The 18,831-nt window shown below is 49.4% G+C and overlaps 1 protein-coding gene across 3 annotated transcripts in view; it reads left to right on the top strand.

Moving 5' to 3' along the window:
• The window catches only part of LEF1 (lymphoid enhancer binding factor 1), a 118,970-nt gene extending 104,059 nt beyond the window's left edge, over positions 1-14,911 (top strand). Inside the window, exons 11-12 of one of the 3 annotated variants that reach the window (XM_036272741.1) lie at positions 623-663; positions 13,709-14,911. In XM_036272741.1, coding sequence (XP_036128634.1) covers positions 623-657 — 35 coding nt within the window. In that variant the 3' untranslated portion in view covers positions 658-663; positions 13,709-14,911. The remainder of the gene's footprint in view (positions 1-622; positions 664-13,708) is intronic. The other 2 variants (XM_036272759.1, XM_036272768.1) reach the window with 2 other exon arrangements.
• Positions 14,912-18,831: the final 3,920 nt, after the last annotated feature.

Below are 18,831 nucleotides of genomic sequence, written 5' to 3'. Positions count from 1 at the left end.
GTTTTTGCCAAACACCTTGAATGTAGTTTGCATCTTTCTACATACACACTGCTTTATTCTGCAGCTGTATCTTGTGATATTTCAACTCTGCTTTTCCCTCCTGAAAGTCTTTAAACATGTTTTAAGCGGCCTTTCTTTTCTGTGTGATTCTGTGAAGGTATATGTCGAGACCCCCCTCCCACCCCTGTCTCCTGGAATCCTGGTTCACTGCGGTTGTTTGTTCTGTTTGCCTTTGCTCCTGTCGTCCGTGTTCTCTGTGCTCGTTAACACTTCTGTTCTTCTGTTTGCATAACTCTTTACAGTAAAATTTTTACAGTGATTCTGCAACTTACATCCCGTTGAGAATCATTTCTGTGGTTTAGGTTATTTAAAAATATAAAACCTGACAATAGGGCTTATCGTTCCTCTACGGGCACTCAAGGCATCAGTCAGTGAGGTCCCGTTTATGTCCCCTTTTTCTTTCATTGAAAGGAAGGCCCTTTGCACCGCACGATAAAAACGGCTGGTATAAGAACCATAAACAGTAAAGCAGACAGGTTCACACGATGTTGTAGCTACTGCGTATTTGGAATGTTCAAACGCCTCTTCGAGAAAAATTTGTTAAAGACACAATTTTCTGCAGGTACAGGTCCGAGAATGACAGCGGCCTACATCTGAAACATGGTAAGAGCGACTCTCTGGCCCTCCTGCTGACACTAGTTATGAACAGAGGCACTTGCTTGAGACCCCCTTGCGCATTCAGCATTGCTCCTTGAAAGAGGAAACGCCACCAAAGCCAAATTAGCGCTTTCAGAAGTCTGATGGTTTTTATACCGGCTTCGTATTTGCAGTCGCGTATGCGTTCCTTCCTCCTGCTTTGCCCTCTCTAAGTTGTCTCTCTTCCTCTCTCCCTGACTCCCTTCTCAGCCGTTCCTTCTTCTGATGGGTGGGCAGATCTGCCCGCTTGACAGCAAACAAACAACAACACAAACCAGCAAGCAAAACGCGGTCTTCCTCAGCAAACCCAGGGCTGGGCGAGGGGCCCAGGCCATTCTGTCCCAGGACTCGCCACCTTTTACTCTAGAGGCTTCTTTTCAACGGAGATGATACTTAAAAATAATTTGTTTCTAATGAGAAAGAAAGATATGCTTTATGTACTTTATTATTTTTTTATAAAATACGGCATGGGGACTACTTACTTGATTAACTCTGTTCTATCAAGTTTTTTCTTGAGTGGTAACCATTGCGAGATCTCCCTCTAGTATTTACAAGTAATATTTACTTCATTTCTTTTTGCTCTCATTTTATTTTTGACCACATCACCAGCAGCCCAGGGAACCTGGCTTTGTAGTTGATCTGGTTTCTGCGAAGCTTTGAGTCCACCGCGTGTCTGTATTTTCTCCCCGTGACAGTTCTTTTCGGGGGAGCCACCTTGGGTTGTGTTCTCTCTAGCAGCCACCTCCAGGCCCCATCAGTTCTGTCCCTTGGGCCGGTCTGGCTTTCCTCTCACCCTCGTCACTGCCGTGGCCCAGCGCGGAGTGCAACTTTCCATCGTGTTCCTGTATTAACTTCTGGGTCATTCCTGCCTCCAGGCGTTCTTTCTGCCGGCTCCCAGTGGGATTTGCTAAAACACAAACTGTGTCACTTCCCGACTAAAAACACTCAGTGCTTTCTGCCATCCATCCGAAGGATCGGGCACCAGCCAGTCAATGCCATGCTACCTCTGCCCCTCCTCAGAGCCCTGCCTTCCACCTCTGCCCTCCGCCTCCCCCGCCCTCCTGCCTGTCCTCCCCAGGCCTGTGCTCAGTCCAGGCAGAACTACTAGCAGTTCCCCAGGTAGGTGGAGGCTGCTGGGCCCACTGCTCTGTGCTTGGAAGGCCCATGTCCTCGGCCTGAGGATGGGGTCCTGGGCAGTGTCTGAGGGGAGCACTGGCCTGTAGGTCATTTGGTTCTTGACTAGAACCCAGTGACTCCTACTTAACCTTTAGAACTGAATGTTGGTGCAGAAATGTCAATGGACCTCCCCAAAGGAGCCTGCAGAGATGTGGGTACCAAATAGATCTGAATATCAGATCCAGTTTGCCTGGGCAATCGACTTCAACTTTTTGAATCCTCACCCAAGGATGTGGTTTTTTATTGATTTTAGAGAGAGAAGGAGGGAGCTAAGAGAGAAACATCAGTCAGTTGTCTCCTGTATCCGTCCCTCCTGGGAATCAAACCCACAACCAGGGTATGTGCCTTGACGGTGAATCGAATCCACAATGCTTTGGTGTATGGGATGATGCTCCAGCCAACTGAGCCACCCGCCCAGGGTTCTACTTGAGCTTTTCAACCTTCATTTCCCTCATCTGCGAAAGGCGAGTGCTGACTCCTTCCGCCCGTGGTGGTTTCTGTGCCGCACAAGCCCACCTTCCTCGGCTGCCCCCGCTGAGCCCTGACACGCCGGCTGCTCTGCAGCTGCCCATCTGTCAGGTCCCCCCCTGCTGTAGCTCCGTGATGTCTAGTCCCTTCCTGCCCTGGCCCGTAGCTCAGCGGGTTAGAGCACTGTTCACACAGGCCAGGGTTGAGGGTTCAGTCCGGATCGTGGCGCACACAGGAATCAGTCATTGAATTGCACAAACAAGTGGAACAACAAATCAGCATTCATTTTTTTCTCTCTCTCACACAATAAAAACAAAACAAAAACCTCCTCAAAACGAATGCTGAGAGGTGGGCTTTCCTCTGAGGGAAAAGAGGCACATTTCTTCATCTAGGTGTCCAAACAAGGTATCCGAAAAATACCGCAGCTGCCCATTTTTAACCCAACCCAGCAGCGGGCGGAAGGACCTGTTCTGAGCAAGCCTCCCGGCTTGGGTTTTAGGAGCAGACAGATGACTTAATCACAGGCCCTGCTCCCAGAAGCTCATAGCATCGTAATAGAAGTAATTCTAGTAACAATCACACACACTGCACAGGCATTTGTGGGGGGTTTTTGCCTTGTTTTTTGAGAGAGAATGTCGTCCTTTGAATGACTGAGTTCAGGTGTGGACGGCAGTCTTTCCTTCCCTGCTCGTCCTACAGGAAGACCCTCCGAAGGGCAGGGCTGAGGACTGACGCTCACTGATTCACTCTTCCCTCTGTTTGCACTGACATCTTTAATGCTGGTTCTATTAACAATCATGTAGAAAAAGTGTATTCCTGTATTTCAGAGTTCTTTAATTGATTTTGTGTCCTTATTGATTAACATGACATAGTATTTTACATGAGATTAAGCAGAGTATATTTTTGCCCTAGAATGTATCCAAGACATCATTTAAAAAATAATAATAATAAGTCACGGCCATCATTGTGCTTTCTTGTCACATATTTATTTTTTCTAAAGTTAAGGTGTCCTCTCTAATCTGTCCCAGAAAAACAAAATGAAGTGTCCCCCACCCTCTTCAGCCAAAATTCCCACCAGCTGCCCGGTGAGGCTGCAGACGGCGCAGCTTCGCTTACTTGAGCCCCCCTGGTCCTCTCCCCTCGCTGCCGGGCCATCCTTCAGCCTTGGTGTCACTGTCCTCTCCCTGCCCGGCCTTGGAGGGCGGCACTAGCCGTCCTTTGATAAGAATTACTGAGCAGAGAGGAGCTAAGATTTGCATTCATAAAGATTTCAGTGAATTACTAATGATAATATTCCTCCTCTTCCCCCGAACTTTTTCGTTCGAGGAACTCGGAAACTTTGGTGTGTGCAGTAGTTGACTTGTTTTGTCATTATTCAGCATTTATTGAGCACCTAACAAATGCCATGTTGTGTGGTCAGACCTGGAAATACAGTTGAATGAGGCCTCCTGTCAGGGTGGTGGCCATGGGTGATTGATGAAAAATGAATGGGAAAGTGTATGTGCTATAAGAAAAATAAAATGGGGACTGAGCTTGGCGGTCTGCTTTAGGCTGGCGGGTCAGGAAGGGCCCTTCTGAGGAGGTGACACTTGATAATACCCCGTTGTTACCCCTGGAACATGGAGGGTGTTGTGTGTGTGGTTCTGGAGCAGAGCAGCGGTAAAGAAATGAAGGACAAAGGAAAGGGCCTTGTCTTGTAGAAGGAGCTTAGACTAGGAGCGAGGCCCTCACATTGGCCCCATGTGAGCTGCGGGGCCTGGGGCAGGTCATTTAAAGCCAGTGGGCCTCGGGTTCCTGGTTTGGGAGTGAAAGGGCTGGTGCATCCGTCTCCAAGGTCCTGGCTGCCTCAGGTCCAGCTTCCTAGTCTGCTGTGCTCTCCGTGGTCTACACTGCCTCCCAGTGTTATCAGTCGAAGAGACCTGGGTCTCTTTCATATTCACTGACTTGTGGTCTTCACTCCATATGCCTGAGTGGTTTGGTATAACCATCAAAGCACCTGTGTGATCTCAGAAATGACTTGTACACGGCGTGGATGTTTTCAGTCCCTGCATAGGTAACCCCTGCCTGCCCGGCTCCTCCCCAGACACAGGGCCTCTAGTGGGGTTGAGTCTCTGCTGACACGATCACATGCCCCCTGCTTGCCAGTCTCTGGTCATGCCAGTGCTGGCTTCCCCTTCGATACGAGCCAAAGGCAGGTACAATGTGTGATTAGGATCAATCCTGCTAATACAGTGGATTCCCAGTTTTCTAACTTAATTCATTCCAGAAAGCTGTTTGAAACTGAAGCATTTTTTTTCCTGTTAGAAATAATGTACATTGAATTCATCTGTTCCAGACCCACAAATGATTCCCTGTCTCAACCTTTCTTATTTACAGTACATGTCTAATGTACTGTTTAATCTGCAAATAGCCACTTTGTAGACAAAAAGGACATGAATTGTAAATGAAAATTTAACGAAAAGGAAATGTACAGTAATCAATGAAAATTTAATAATAACAACAGCAACAAAAGCAAAAAAACACGGAAATATTCACAGCAGTTCCTTGAGGTGTGAGCAGCGGTAAACGGGCTCTCACTTGCGGTCTCTCCTCTTTGTCATCTGACCACACAGGTCCCCGCTGAAAGCGTTGTCGGGTTGAGAAGCGAATTGCTCGAAACGCAAGACAGTGAAAGCCGAGGTCTGACTAGTGTGATGTGAAATCTCACACGACTGGTTTTCAGTTCTGAAGGGCAGTTGCTGGGTGGTAACGAAATCCCTACTCTGGTCTCTGGAGGCAGGTATTGCTGACGGAGCATGGCCCAGGCAGGGGAGACGGCATGACTCGGTAGGTCTAGGTTGTTTTGAGAGGACTTATTCCTCTGATGGGCACAGGGAAACGTAATGCTACTTTGATGTCCTTAGGAAAAATCCTGCATCCATGTGTAGCTCAAATGCTAGAGAACTCTCTTACTCTGAACTCGGGTGGAGTAATAAACTCAAAGGAGACTCATTCCCCCAACTAGTCAGGGAAAGACTCTCCTCAGCGAACCAAAAAGCACCCTGAATACTTGTGCTACTTTTCAAAGATACATGTTTCATTTAAAGCTTTTCCTTTTGTGATGGGAAATGGTATTGCAATTGCCTCATGCGGACCCGTTAAGCAGTTCCTGAGACACCCAGCTGTGTCCCCATTTCCCTGTGTGTTCCCACTCTTGTGTCTTATATGAGTGTTTACTCCGGTAAAATCCTGTTGAAACAAAGAATTAGCGTTAACCCAGCCCCTGTACCTTGCAACAACTGCCAGGATCATTGCAAATGGGATCCATAAAGGACATGCCTCCAGGTTGGAGGTGACTCCCAAGCTGTGGGTCTCAAGAAAGCTGGGTTCACCCTTAGCTTTTGGACTCTGGGAATATTCGGAGCACAGGGGAGGAGACTGCACACATTGTCCTGGGTCCACCTGGAAGGCCATTGTCATCAACGCCCAATCGTTTGTTTATTCACTCTGCAAACATACGGTGATGGCTGCTCCTGCAAGTCAAGAACTGCACTGGGCAGTGGGGGTGCTTGCTACCTGGATCCTGTCCCTTCCTGGAGTGTTCTCGGTTCCAGAAGATACTGGCATACAAATGGGTAACTATAAAATAATGCGTTTTATGCTATGAAGGAGGTGCATGCAGTGCATTATGTAAATGGGAAGAGAATGGGAAGTATATAAATCAGAATGAGATCAAGGAAGGCTTCCTGGAGTAGGTAACACTTGAGCTGTTCTGTCATGAGGTAATTCTTGGGTTTGATAGAACAGTGATCAAGTTGCTGTAAGTTTTCAGTATTTTGGTACATGTTTGATTTGGCATATGTAACATCTCAAGTTTGTCAGAAGTCAGATTACCATCAAATACTGATTTAATCAGGATTCATAAGGAATTGAAGCAAAAAATTATAATTTTTGAAAAGATAGGCTTTTCATTCTGAGTTTGCTAACTTAAAAATATAACTACAAATTGGTTAGTAACTTTAGTAAGACAAACACAAAATTACATAGATTGAAAAGATGTTCTTGTGATATAGTAATGTATGTAATGTATTTTCTTTGATTATATGACATCAAAGAACTAGTTTAAAAGTAGAATAAGCTATCTCTTAAAAAAAGCAGAAACGCTGTCTGGCCCGTGTGGCTCAGTGGTTGAGCATCGACCTATGCACCAGGAGGTCGCCAGTTTGATTCCTGGTCAGGGCATGTGCCCAGGTTGTGGGCCAAATCTGCAGTAGGGGGCATGCAGGAGGCGGCCAGTCAATGTTCTCTTTCATTGATGTTTCTCTCTTTCTCTCTCCCTCTCACCTTTCTCTCTCTCTAAAAATCAATAAAGAAAATTAAAAAAAAAAAAAAAAATGCAGAGACCCTCGGGTAAATGCAGAGACAGGTGCACACAGGCTATTGGGTACACACACACTGCTTTCGGCTCTAGCACAGCCTTTATCTTGTGTACTTGCTAACCTGAGAAATTGATGTATTTTTTACTTTAAACTTTGTTTTTCTGGGACCCAAGAGGTATGTGGGAAAGGTAATTTCTAGTACAGCGTAGAATGCAGTAGTTATTTGTGCAGTGCTTGGGTTTACATCTTCAACAAAATTGTTGTAGCTTTCTGCTTGATGCGGTGTTTGAGGAGCCTGGTGAGGTGGTTAGGGTTGGGGAACTTGGGCTTCCTGGTTCCCATGAAGCCTCCCTGCAGAGCGTCCTGGCTGCAGACCGGGACAGGAGACATCTCAGGACAGGCTGGGGCTGCGACCCTGATGGTCTCTCCGGAGCCTTGCCTGAAGCCAGAGATTTACCCTGCCCCGTAGTCAGGGAGTGATCTCAATATTTTCAGTGGTCTTGTTGAGAAAAACGTTTATTTCATATGGCCTTTGGCGATCACCCTGGAGAGTTGAGTACTTCTGCCTGAACTTGGCTCTGCGCTGTCTTCCGCGAATGCACCTGCAGCCGCCTCGTCAGGTATCAGCAAGCCTCTGGGTGCTTGCTTCTGGGTTGGCATGTCTAGTTAGAAAACGAAGCCGTGCTCTTAAAAAACAGTAAAGTTTGAAGCAGCTAGAAAAATCTGAAGTCTTTTCAAAAGTCTCAAAATAAAAACATCAAGGTTTTGATAATTAGAAAGTGAAAAAAGAATGACCTTGTGTTTTCCATGCTTCATCTTTTTGTCACACACTGAGGAAGCCCCTGGCCTAGAATTGTTGCTCAGCAAGCAGGGGACACATGGGTGTTAGGGCTCGTGGAAGGGGAGGCCCGCGGTGACAGCCCAGGCAGTGGTGGCTGTGTGGCGTCCATGGGGCCCGAGTCAGCATGTCCTGGGAGACGCGCACCTGCTCCACCTGCGCTGGTTGGCTCCTGATGGCGTGCCATTCGTCTGTCAGGATTGACAGTCCCCTGCCCAGGAAGTAGAGGCCTCGGTGGCCAGGAGAGGTTCACACTCGGCCCCTTCCCTGGGCATGTTCCTGTCTGAGATGGTGGTCTGCCTGTCTTCCTCCTCTCGGGTTTGTCCACAAATCCAGCTAAGCTTGTCACAGATGACACGTGACCACATTGTTCCCTTCGAGGGACTCTGTGGTAAGAACGTGCAGTAAGGAAAAGTGACACCTTCAAGTTAAGGGCAGGCGCGGTCACGTTGTCTTAGCGAGGGCTGCTCGTGACAGTGGCTGGACTGGACTCTCTGTGGACCGCAGGTTCCCGGGTTCTGCCCGTTCTGCAGGATGCCCCGTGCGCGCTCCTGTGGTCACCCCCGTGCGTGCCCAAGCCGAGTGGGACATCTGTTGTAAGGATCCAGGAGCATCTCGTGGAAGCCAGACGGCTGGGCCGAGGAGAGGACTAGGGGACACCGGCGAACGCTGTCCACACGCTCTCCTGCCTCTTAGCTGGGTCCCTCCCTGAAAACGGCGTCCCTCTCCCTCCTGCAGGTGGACTCCCCGAGTTCTTTGGTCCCCACGACCAGAACTCCAAAGCAGTCTCGACTCTCAAAGAGATGGTGATTCTTTCAAATTCCAGAGGGGGCTCTGGTTGGACAGCTTGGTCAGACTTCTGTCCCGATCCATCAGCTGTGGCCAGAGGTAGTGGTCACTGTACAGACGGCCGTCAGGGCTCACGGCTCTAACCGTGGGTGTGAGGAGAGGGGATGAGCGGAGCGCTAGGCAGCCACCCACGGGTGCCCCGCAGCTCCGCGGTCAGCTGTGGCCGGGCCTGGGGGATGCATAGACAGAGCGGTTCTATCTGGACAGCCGTGTGCTAGCAAAGGAGTCGGGAAGGGATCGCACAGGTGGCAAAAACTTTTAAAATCCTCGCTGTGCTTAAGTGTCCTTGCTGTCAGTTCTTCCTCCTTTCGTGATCAGAAGAGCTAGGATTGTGCTTAAGGTGCCTCAGGTAACAGGCAGGGAGCTTGGACCCTGTCTATCAAGGTTGATGACGGGTCATTAAAATCCAGGACAGGGAGGGAGGTACGAGGCTGGCTGAAACCCTCTCGAGACACGTACCATTGAGTATTGTTCATGAAAGCCCATGGAATTGAATTAAGATCAATGCACAGGAATGGTTGACAGAGGGAAAAAAAGTACTTTGGTCAAATTGTGTTCACTAGAATGTTTTTCTACGGAGCCCTCTGGGCAAACAGAGGAAACCAGCCCTTCCAAAGAAGGGTTTCCTAGAGAACTCGAGGTTCGCCTCATGTTTAAGTTAACAAAACATGTAATGCTTATGGCTTTTGGGTGTAACTCTGTCTTCTTCAGCAGAATACATGGAGATTAAATATTTCTTAAGACCGCCTATCATTACCCTCCAGGGCATGTAATGTGATACATAGTACGTGCTAACAAGGAATTGGTGCTGTTTGCCGCTGTTCTTAATGACCCCAGGTCATGATGGAGTTCTGAACTCCGCCCTTGCCCTGGCCGGTGGCTCAGGTGGCTGGAGCTTCGTCCCGAACACCTAAAGGTTGCAGGTTTGATCCCCTGTTGGGGCGAGTCCAGGAGACAGTCTCTCTCCCTCTCTCCCTCTCCCTTCCTCTTCCCCTCTCTCTAACAATCAATGAGAAAAATAAAACATATTCTCGGGTGAGGAGTTAAAAAAAACAAACCAAATTTTATTTTTTAAATCTGCTCTTTATAATATTTGTGCCTCCCTTTTCTGGCTGAGACTACCCCTCCAGCACAGTGATAGGTTCCTTCTGACATGTGGATCTGGGCTGAGAAAACAAAGCTTATTTCAATAATATATAAACTAAAAGTAAGCAGGGCCCGAGCTGGCACACGGAGGACAGGTAAGATGTGCTATTTTTGTGAGTGAGCTCCTTGTTAGTACTGGGGCAGCTTGAGACTTTGTCACGTTCTTGTCCTCGGCTGTGTTCTTTAGAACTGAGGGTGTCGGGTTGACTGCCAGCCAGGTGAGGGGCGTAGTTCTGCCAGGCTGTCCGCGCCGCTCTATGCTTTTTGACAGCGGGGAGAAGGGTGTGGTGGAGAGGACACACTTAGGGCTCCAAAGCCAGCCCTGTCACCTGTTAGTGGGGGGACCTCAGGCAACTTGTTCAACCTCACGCAGCCCTGATTTCCTTGTCTGTAAGTGGAAATACGGAGAGCTGCCGTGACGGCTACGTGACATTGTACACGTGAAGTACCTGTCCAGTGTCTGGCACACCGGTGCTGTCGACATTGCTTTTCCTCCCCCCACACCAGCTTCCTGCAGACAAGGCCACCTCGGAGTCACCAGGCTGTGACCACAGGGAAGCAGGAGGCCTGGGTGCTCTCGGGGGGTCACCTGGTGACCGTGTGCCTGTCTCCTCTGGGAGGACGGCCAGACTAGCTCCGCGACACCTGCTTCCTGCTCTGGAAGTCGGCACTCCTGGCCGCATGTCCGTGACATGGCACAAGGGAGGAGCTCACGCCCCGGAACAGGCTTTCGTCCGCTTGCCCTGTGGCGAGGCTGGATCCTAGGCAGTTGGCATGAGGTGTGCAGCAGCCTTGCAGTTACAGCCGGCCCTGCTCACCTCAGACACCCGTCCTCGGAGCTCGTGGTGCAGCTTCAAGACGTCTGGAGTTCCTGTTCCTTGCTTGTGACATTTGGGTGGGGGGTGAAGGAAGGATCCTTTTTAATTGTCACCCGAGGACATTTTTCCATTTATCTTCAGATAGTTGGGAGGGAGGGAGGGGAGGAGGAGGAGAGAGAGAGAGAGAGAGAGAGAAACATTGATGTGAGAGAGACATGTCAATTGGTTGCCTCCTGCATGACCCCAACTGGGGCCTGGGACCGAACTGCAACTGAGGTACGTGCCCTTGACTGGAACTGAACCTGAGACGCTTTGTTCCGGAGGCCAACACTCCAACCACTGACTCAAACCGGCCAGGGCAAGGAAGTATCTTTTATTCCAATTTAACCTCTTTGGGTTCCTCACCATTTCTGAACAAGGAAGTGACATTACATGACACCACGTGGGGCGGGGTGGCGGGTGCCTTCAGTATTCCTGCACACCAGCCCTGCTGCCCCCCGGAGGACGGAGGACTGAGTCTCAGTCCCTCCCCACCTCAGCTTCACCAGTGGAGGACAGCCCTGGGGCGGGGCCCGGACTGCAGAACCCCTGCTGTGGGCCGCAAAGGTCCCCTTCCAGGAGAATCTTGCCCTGGAGCTGATGCAGCAGGAACTGCCCCTCCGCCTTCTCCACTTCTTTGAGTCAAGCCTAGAAAGCTCTGATGCCTCAGAGACAGTGCTGTTTATCTCCCCAAACAGGTCCACCTTGAAATCTTCACCTTGTCCTCTGGTCTCCTAATAGATGAGTCTGCTCACTCCGGTTCCAGTTCCATTTGGTTAGTGGGATGTTCTGTCAAGACTGGAGTTTGGTCCAGGAGAGCACGCATCATGGGTGTCAGCAGGGTGTGGGCCATCTTGTGCCTCCTGCAGATCCATTCCATAGGCCCACCCGGCGCAGTGACTCCTGGCGGAGGAAGCCTGAGCTCGGAGGGCAGGAGATGGGCTCGCTGGCTCCTTTGAAGCGGGAGCGGTAATTGCGGCTTTGATTGCACCGACTTCGCTGGTGGGTTGGGCTGCGCTGGGGCTCGCCTGCCCTGGCCCAGCCTGGCCACAGCCCCCCAGCGAAGCCTCAGATGTGGGAAGTCTCCCGTCTCCGAGCGTCATGCCTGTGGTTTCTTGAAAAGACTCTTGATTTGACCAGTTTTATATCTGTGCAGCAACACTGCCAGGCCCCGCGGGTCCCACTTGGGATCGGTCCGCCCCGACAACCCTGTGTATAGGAGCAGCCAGGTTCAGACTGTGGTGCCTGATAGTGAGTTTCTTTGCCAGTGTATTTAAACGTTCCTTCCAGGATTCAGAAAGCATCCCGGTGGGGGGCACATTGCTTTTTGGTTGCCAGCCGTTCAGAGGAGTGCCGAAGCTAGCTTTCCCGAGGATTTGTGAGAGGGCACGGACATAATGGTTAACGGTGGGGACATGTGCGGTGGCCTGGGAAAGAAATGGCTTGGAGAGATGCCGAGCTGCTTCCTGGAGGTGCTTATTCTCTCTGTGGTAAATGCTCCCTGGACAGCCAGGCTGGTTTTCACACTTACCTTAGTGCTGTGCTCAGCTCAAGGGAGAACGAGGCTTTCTGGGGTAAGGTGGAGGGGGTGCCTTGGTGAGCAGAAGTGCAGGGTGCTAGACTAGCAGGTGTCAAGAAATGGGGCCTCAGCAGGGCGGTGGAGGTCTTGACCTCAGAGTCAGACTGCGGCTGGAATTGGGGGTGGATCCCAACAGAGGGCCAGTTTGTCTCCTGCAGCCTGCAGACATCCCTGCCTGCCGATGGCTGGCACCTGTCTCTGCTGTGCCAGGCTGCAGGCCATCAGGGAGAGCGGCCGGGGGCATACCTTCAGAAACCCTCCTTCAGAACTGCAGTGCGGAGAGGAGAGGATTGGGGTCCCCCCCGCCCCGCTCCTTTCCTCTGCCACGGGGTCCTTGGGGACTCCTGATCTCCCATGTGGAGGATCGGCACCCTTCTTACATTCAGAAAACCATGATGCTGGAGCGTGTGTTTTCCTGTTAAACAGGGAAAGAGTAATTTTTCAGGAGCCTAGGAATTGAAGTTGTCATTGAAGACCTCCGCAGCTGACAACACTGTGTGGCTGATTTCCTTCTGCTTTGTTGTTTTACTTTTTCAGTAACCACCCAGATACATAGGTAGTTCCCTCACAGTATCGATGAGTCATTTTGGGGGCCAGTGCTGGTGATGCTGCAGTCACCCTGGGAACAGCTAACACATTCACGGGCGCACCGAGCCCCGGGCACCTTCTCCGCACCTTGGAGGTGCTCGCCTCTCCGCTCGCCTCCGCCCCACGCAGCTTTCTCCCTCCGTGAACAGCACTTCACAGACTGCATCCAGAGTCTAGTTTTCATTAAGAAACGATTTCAAAGCTTCCTTCTATTTATCCTCTAATGTCTCCTTCCACTTACTTTAAAAGTATAAAGAAATTCACTATTAGAATTATTTTTTAAAGAACACTTGAACAAGGACAAACAGGGAAGGCTGCGAGTCCCCTGAGATCGTCAGGGGTTCCGGTAGAGTCTGGCCGAGGCGGCCTCCCAGGGCAAAGCAGGGGAGCACGGTGCTCTCCGGGATGAAGGAGCCAAACGTTGGGGCCTTGACTTTCCTTTTGTGTTTGTCTCATCCTGTTACAATGTTATATTTTATTTTTAAATGCTTTTAAAAGTCTCAGCTCATTTTGGGATTAGGGGACGTTCCTCTGTGTAAGTCATTATCATCAGCAGTATCAACAGTGATTACTCTTACTTGTCAGGGGTACATGCCGAGGCTAACAGATTTTGTTACTAGGAAGGAAAAAAATCTTGAGGATTGTAAGACCTGAAGTAGAATTGGAGAGGCCTGTGCACAGCCTGGTCATGGGCTGTCTGTGGGCGGGCCTGTGCCTCACTGGGTTTAGTCCTGCGTAGGAAAATCCCGCAGCGGCTCCCCACAGTGGACCGAACACTTCAGATGACGGCGCTTTTCCTGATGTGGCCATTGCCCAGCATTACAATTCATGTTTGGCCAAAGTAGTAAATTCATGATCCAAAGTAGTAAATGTAGTTCCAAAAAAAGTGTATTTCACATCATAACCTATCCATACATATACACATAAATGGAGCCAAAATAAACATTTCAATAAAATACACTTATCTCTCATGTGGTCTGGGAACACGGGGCTACCTGCCATGGTGCGGTTTGTTTTAGCCATCACCGAACCGCAGTGTGGGTTCATTCAATGCAGAGATCCGAAGTCCTGTACTGTCTTCAGCAGAGGTTGAACTCTTGTTCAGGCCTGTGGCAAATTCACATTAACAGCGTTTCATGTGTTCCTTCCTGAGGTGGAAAACGAAGCTCATTCCCAACGTGCAAAGCCAAGGCGGCGGCCCCGGGACCTCTGCTGGAGATGGAAGCTTGTTGAAACCCAGACTGTCTCCACGGCCTGCCCAGGCGACCCCAAAGGAGAACTGACACCAACTTCACCCTGAGGTCACTGCTAGAGACACTGATCCATAAAGACAATCACTGCCGAACCCCCTTTCATCTACTGCAAGAGCCGAGTTCCAAAATCAAGCGTAAAAGGTTTTTAAAAGAAAATTAAAAAGCACATGAGAATGCTAGCAGGCCCCGGGCCAGCTGAGCAGCTTCCCCCTTCACGTCCGCCGTGCACTTCCCAGAGCGTCTTGCATCCATACCTGTAACCTCTTGGCAAGGACAGTGACCCGGCTGCCCTCTGGGGCCAGGAGCGCCTGGAGCCGCAGCCAGCGCGTCCATCAGCGCCCGGCGGGGATGTGGCAGAGTTCCCTTTTCCTTTGTCTGCGCTTTTCTTCCTTTCTCCCGAAGCTTTTATTTAACAGTGCAAAAGGATCGATCTTACGTTGGCTTCTCTTTTTCTTTTTTAAACTTGAATTTTTTTTTTTTAATTTACACTTTTTAGTTTTATGTTTCTTGTATATTTTGCTAGCTATGAGCTTTTAAGTAAGATTCAAAGATCTGGAAAAGTTTGAGATAAAAATGAGCAGTAAAGAAGCCACCTTTGGAGCAGCATCTTGCCCAGGAAGTGGCTTCTCTGTGAACGACCTGTAACAAACAGTGGCCCCTCTGTCCTCGGAAGGGTTCGATAGAGCCGATAAGTACGCGTGACAGCCGAATCCACGCTGTTGGTAGCAGTTGGCAGTGCTGTTTCATTTTGTTTTCTCCTGATCTCTTCTTTTTTTTCCCCAAGTGGTAAACCCAGATACTTTGAGTAGACCCGTTTGCAGTGGGTCTTCACTGCGTCCCTCCCCCCCTTCTTGTAAAAAGCCCAGCACTTGAATTGTTATTACTTTAAATGTTCTGTATTTGTATCTGTTTTTATTAGCCAATTAGTGGGATTTTATGCCAGTTGTTAAAATGATCATTGATGTACCCATTTTTTTTTTTTTTAAATAAGGCACAGCCTTTGCCCAAAACTGTCATCTAACGTTTGTCATTCCAGTTTGAGTTAACGTGCTGAGCATTTTTTAAAAGAAGCTTTGTAATAAAACATTTTTTAAAAGTGTAATGCTTTAAGAGTGACGTTCCTGGTCACCTGGAGTTGGTGGTGGGAACTGAACCCACAGGCCAGGCCCGAGCTGGTCTGTCCACGTCCGAGGGGCGCTGCTTTCTGCGGGGACAGGCCGGCGCCTGCTGGAAAGGGAAAGGCACTTCCTGCAAGGTACGTGTATGGCGGCCCGCCACCTCCTTCCCAGGTGTAGCCGGAAATCAGGGCCAAAGGGAAGAAGAGTGTCACCAGGATTCAAACGCGGTCGTCCCCCTCCCCGAGCCGCTGACGTCTGCATGGGCTCCAGGCACCAGCCTGCTGCGTGTCCACACGTGTGCCCTGCTTCCACTTCATAGCTCGTTGGTCCTCAACCGGGCCCCCAAACCAAGGTGTCCCCGCCCTGAAGGAAGGCGTGAACTCCTGCTGCGTGTCTCCCCAAAGCCAGCATTTTCCCAATACTGAGTTTATTTTCAAGAATTCTCCCTTAAGCTTTGGTTAGACTACCAGTGTGCAGGTTGGTATCTGAATTAACCAAAACACATATTTTACATTTCAAACCTCAGTACATCGTGATTCTCCGCACCGGTTCCCATCCCCTGAGCTCGCATGAGGACCATGCATCCCACTGGTCCAATTTAAATTTCTTGCTGAAATTCTATCTCCTTTTTTCAACCTCAGTACAGCTGGGGAACAGCTGGCCACCATTCTTGTAGTAACCCTCCCCACACTGCCTGAAGATTGCCATTAAATCACCCTCGGATTCCTCCGGGCTAAGCAATCCCAGCTCCTTGACCCTTTCATCATCAGGGCTTTAATCATTTTTATTGCTATCCTCTGGGGCCTCTCCAGCTCCTCCTCATTTAGTCCTAACTTGAACCAGGGGAGGAAAAATGTCTACTTTATGTTCAGGGGACCTACTTGTTCTAAAGGTTTCATATTTATTGCTAAATTATCTTGCGTTTTTTTAATGTACATGAACCAAGTAGTTATAACGGAAGACCCCACCAGGCTCTTTCAGGAGTTGACTAGAAAATCCAACAACACGGTGGACGAGGTGTCACATAAGTGTTAATTTGGGTTGGTGTGTGTGTGTGTGGGGGGGCTTGTAGCATCATATTGATTGGCTTTTCTGGATTTTTGAAAGAAATCCATGAATAATAAAAGTCCGCCCCTCAAGTAGACAGCACAGATACAAAGCTGGGAATCGAGCCTTGCCCAAGCTCACTGCAGTCCTCTCCTTGGGTTCCTCCTCCTCCACTTCCCACGCGAAAAGCATGAACAAGCAGTGATGGGCGAAAGGGGTTCGCATCCTCCCGGAGCCAGTGGTTCCTCCCCAAACTCAGTCCCCTCCTCGTCTCTGATTCTGCTTTCAGAATAAACTTTCCGCAGAGAACTCGGATGTCACGGCGTACTGCTCACGCCTGGCCCATCCTGCCTGCACCCTGCTTCCTGCCGACAGTGGTCCTGCAGAAGCAGAGTCGAGAGCCCCTGGAGCTACAGGCCAGGGGAAGCTCTCCTGGCGTCTGCGGGCAGGGGGCCTCCCAGCCACTGCTGCTGCTGGTCTTGGAGGGACGTGGCTTTCTCTCCTGCAGCAGGCTCGGAGCTGAACCGGGTGCCTGTGCCGCGAGGAGGGCGACTGGCCAGCCTTTCTCTGAGGTCACAGTTGGCACACTGGCCCTTAGAAGGGGTGTCTTCTCCTGCTTTTAGTGTGTTTGGTTGCTAGGGTTGCTGGCAACTACCTGTTTAGCAGGAAGGAATCTTTGAACAGTTTCGTGACTACAGATATCCTAAGTACAATAATTTTTTCCTCTATAGTTTGGTCTAAGGCTGCAACAGTACAGAAACCTCTAATCAGGGCCCGTGCACAATAACGAGATGTCTGTGTGGCTTTCCTTTTGGAGAAAGGTCTCGAGGGAGTAATGCATGGTTCTGACAGAAAAGGGCAGCAAATGCTACATGACAGAGAAGTTGTACACGTTACGTTTACTATGCCCGCCACGGGAGGTCCTCTCTCATGCGTAGACTCTCAGGAGCTGCTCTAACTTCCGGAGATACATGAGACACACACACACAATTTCAAACGGCTTTTTAATAGAAACGGAATAGTTTGCAATTAAGCATCTTAAGACTAGTAGAAGGATGTGATTCTAAATGCTGCTTACATAAGTGTATTATGGGGAAAAATAAGAGTGACTTTGTTGGCTCTCACTTAGTGGGTTCCATTTTGGAAGCGGCTAAACTTCCATACCACTCTAATTGGAAAACCAATATTCTTCTCTGCAGTCAGGAGTGGCTGCGAGGGAGGCTAGGAGAAGGGCGTACCAGCAGCAGCTATTCAAAACAGACATTACTCAAACAAGTCAATCTGGGTTAGGACTTTCTACGTATTAGGTAATATAGAATTAATAATTTATGGTAAAACTCGAACTCAAGTGAAAACTGGCTGTTTACTTAACTGACCTGGGAAAACCTGCTGATGTTGCTTAACATGGGCAGTGTTCTGAACCCCAGTAACTGGTATAGAGAGACAACCGGGGCCTCATTTACTCCGTTTCACTGGGCACCTGCCAATGGGCTCTGCTGAATCAGTCCTTGTACACCAGAAAAATGTTTTCACTGTTTGTACGCTTATTCGCCACCTGAATTTGTTGTTAACAAACAAGCATCCTTTTCCTGAACAGTTATTTGGACGTGAAAAACCAGGTTCTCTGTTTGGAAGGAGGTGGCACAGCAGGGAAAGTCCAGTTTGGAGTCACGGAGCCGGACACCACCACCCCCTCCACTGCTGGGGGCTGTGCGCCCCCCGCTCTGAGCTTACCTCATGGGTCAGTGGAGAACACTGACCTCTACAACGGTACAGCGAGGGGTACATGAGAGGGACGCCTGGCACGTAGGAAATAACTAATACATGAATTTCCCCCTGAATTGTTTTGTAATTTGTTATTAAACATACTTTTATTGCCTAGTGTACAAAAATGTTTTTGTAATGCCTATAGCCATGGAACACATGAGCCTATTTCTTCTGTCTGTGGAAGCAATTGGTAGCCAGGACTAACCAATCTGTTCTGGACTCAAGATCAAGGCAGTACAGAAAATGGGCAGTGTTGGGTTGTATTAGGTCATCTACACTGATGTGTTATTAAGTATTTCTTTTGTAATTGTTAATCCTCACCAGAGGATATTTTTTCCATTGATTTTTAGAGCGAGTGGAAAGGAGGGAGAGAGAGAGAAACATGGATGGAGAGAGACACATCGATCCACTGCCTCCCACATGTGCCCTGACCCGGGCCGGGGATTGAACCTGCAACTCAGGTATATGCCCTTGACTGGGACTTGAACCCATGACCTTTTGGTGTGAGGGCCGACACTCTAACCACTGAGCCACACTGGCCAGGGCTATTAACTATTTTTCTTATTCTGTAAGAGCTAGAAAAGTTACCAGCTAAATTAATTAAATAAATTTACTCTCCATTAAGTGTATGGGAGAAACTGGTAGGAAATGTATTGCTAAGTAGAACGATACTGCTTAACTGAACAAACACAACCGTTTCTTTGTAGTCCAGTGGACTTAGATTGATCCTTTTCTCTTTTCCATCTCTAACTCAACTGTCTCAGTTTGCACTCAGTGGAGTCACTGAGTTATTTTTAGACTGGATGGGAGAAAATATGAGGACCCCCACTAGAAGGAGCCCCACCAATCAGCCTGTTTGCTGCCCGACACCTGCTGCAGAAAGGCGGCCCACAGTCTTCAAGTCCAGCTCGCCGTCCACGCCAGCTCGCGACCTTGGGCACTCATGGAGCAAGGCCTGCACAGTGCTCCCGGGCTGCCTGCTGCAGTCTCACCTGTCACAGGCTGTGCCGACCCCAGTTCTAAGGTTTCAATCAGCGGGAGCTGTCTTTCCTGGGTGCCTGGTCCCAGAGGACTCGACCCTGTCCAAGCAG

Source organism: Molossus molossus, unplaced genomic scaffold (assembly GCF_014108415.1).
Source record: "Molossus molossus isolate mMolMol1 unplaced genomic scaffold, mMolMol1.p scaffold_m16_p_1, whole genome shotgun sequence".
NCBI classification, from domain to species: Eukaryota; Metazoa; Chordata; class Mammalia; order Chiroptera; family Molossidae; genus Molossus; species Molossus molossus.
This window is presented reverse-complemented; position numbering and strand designations above follow the sequence as displayed.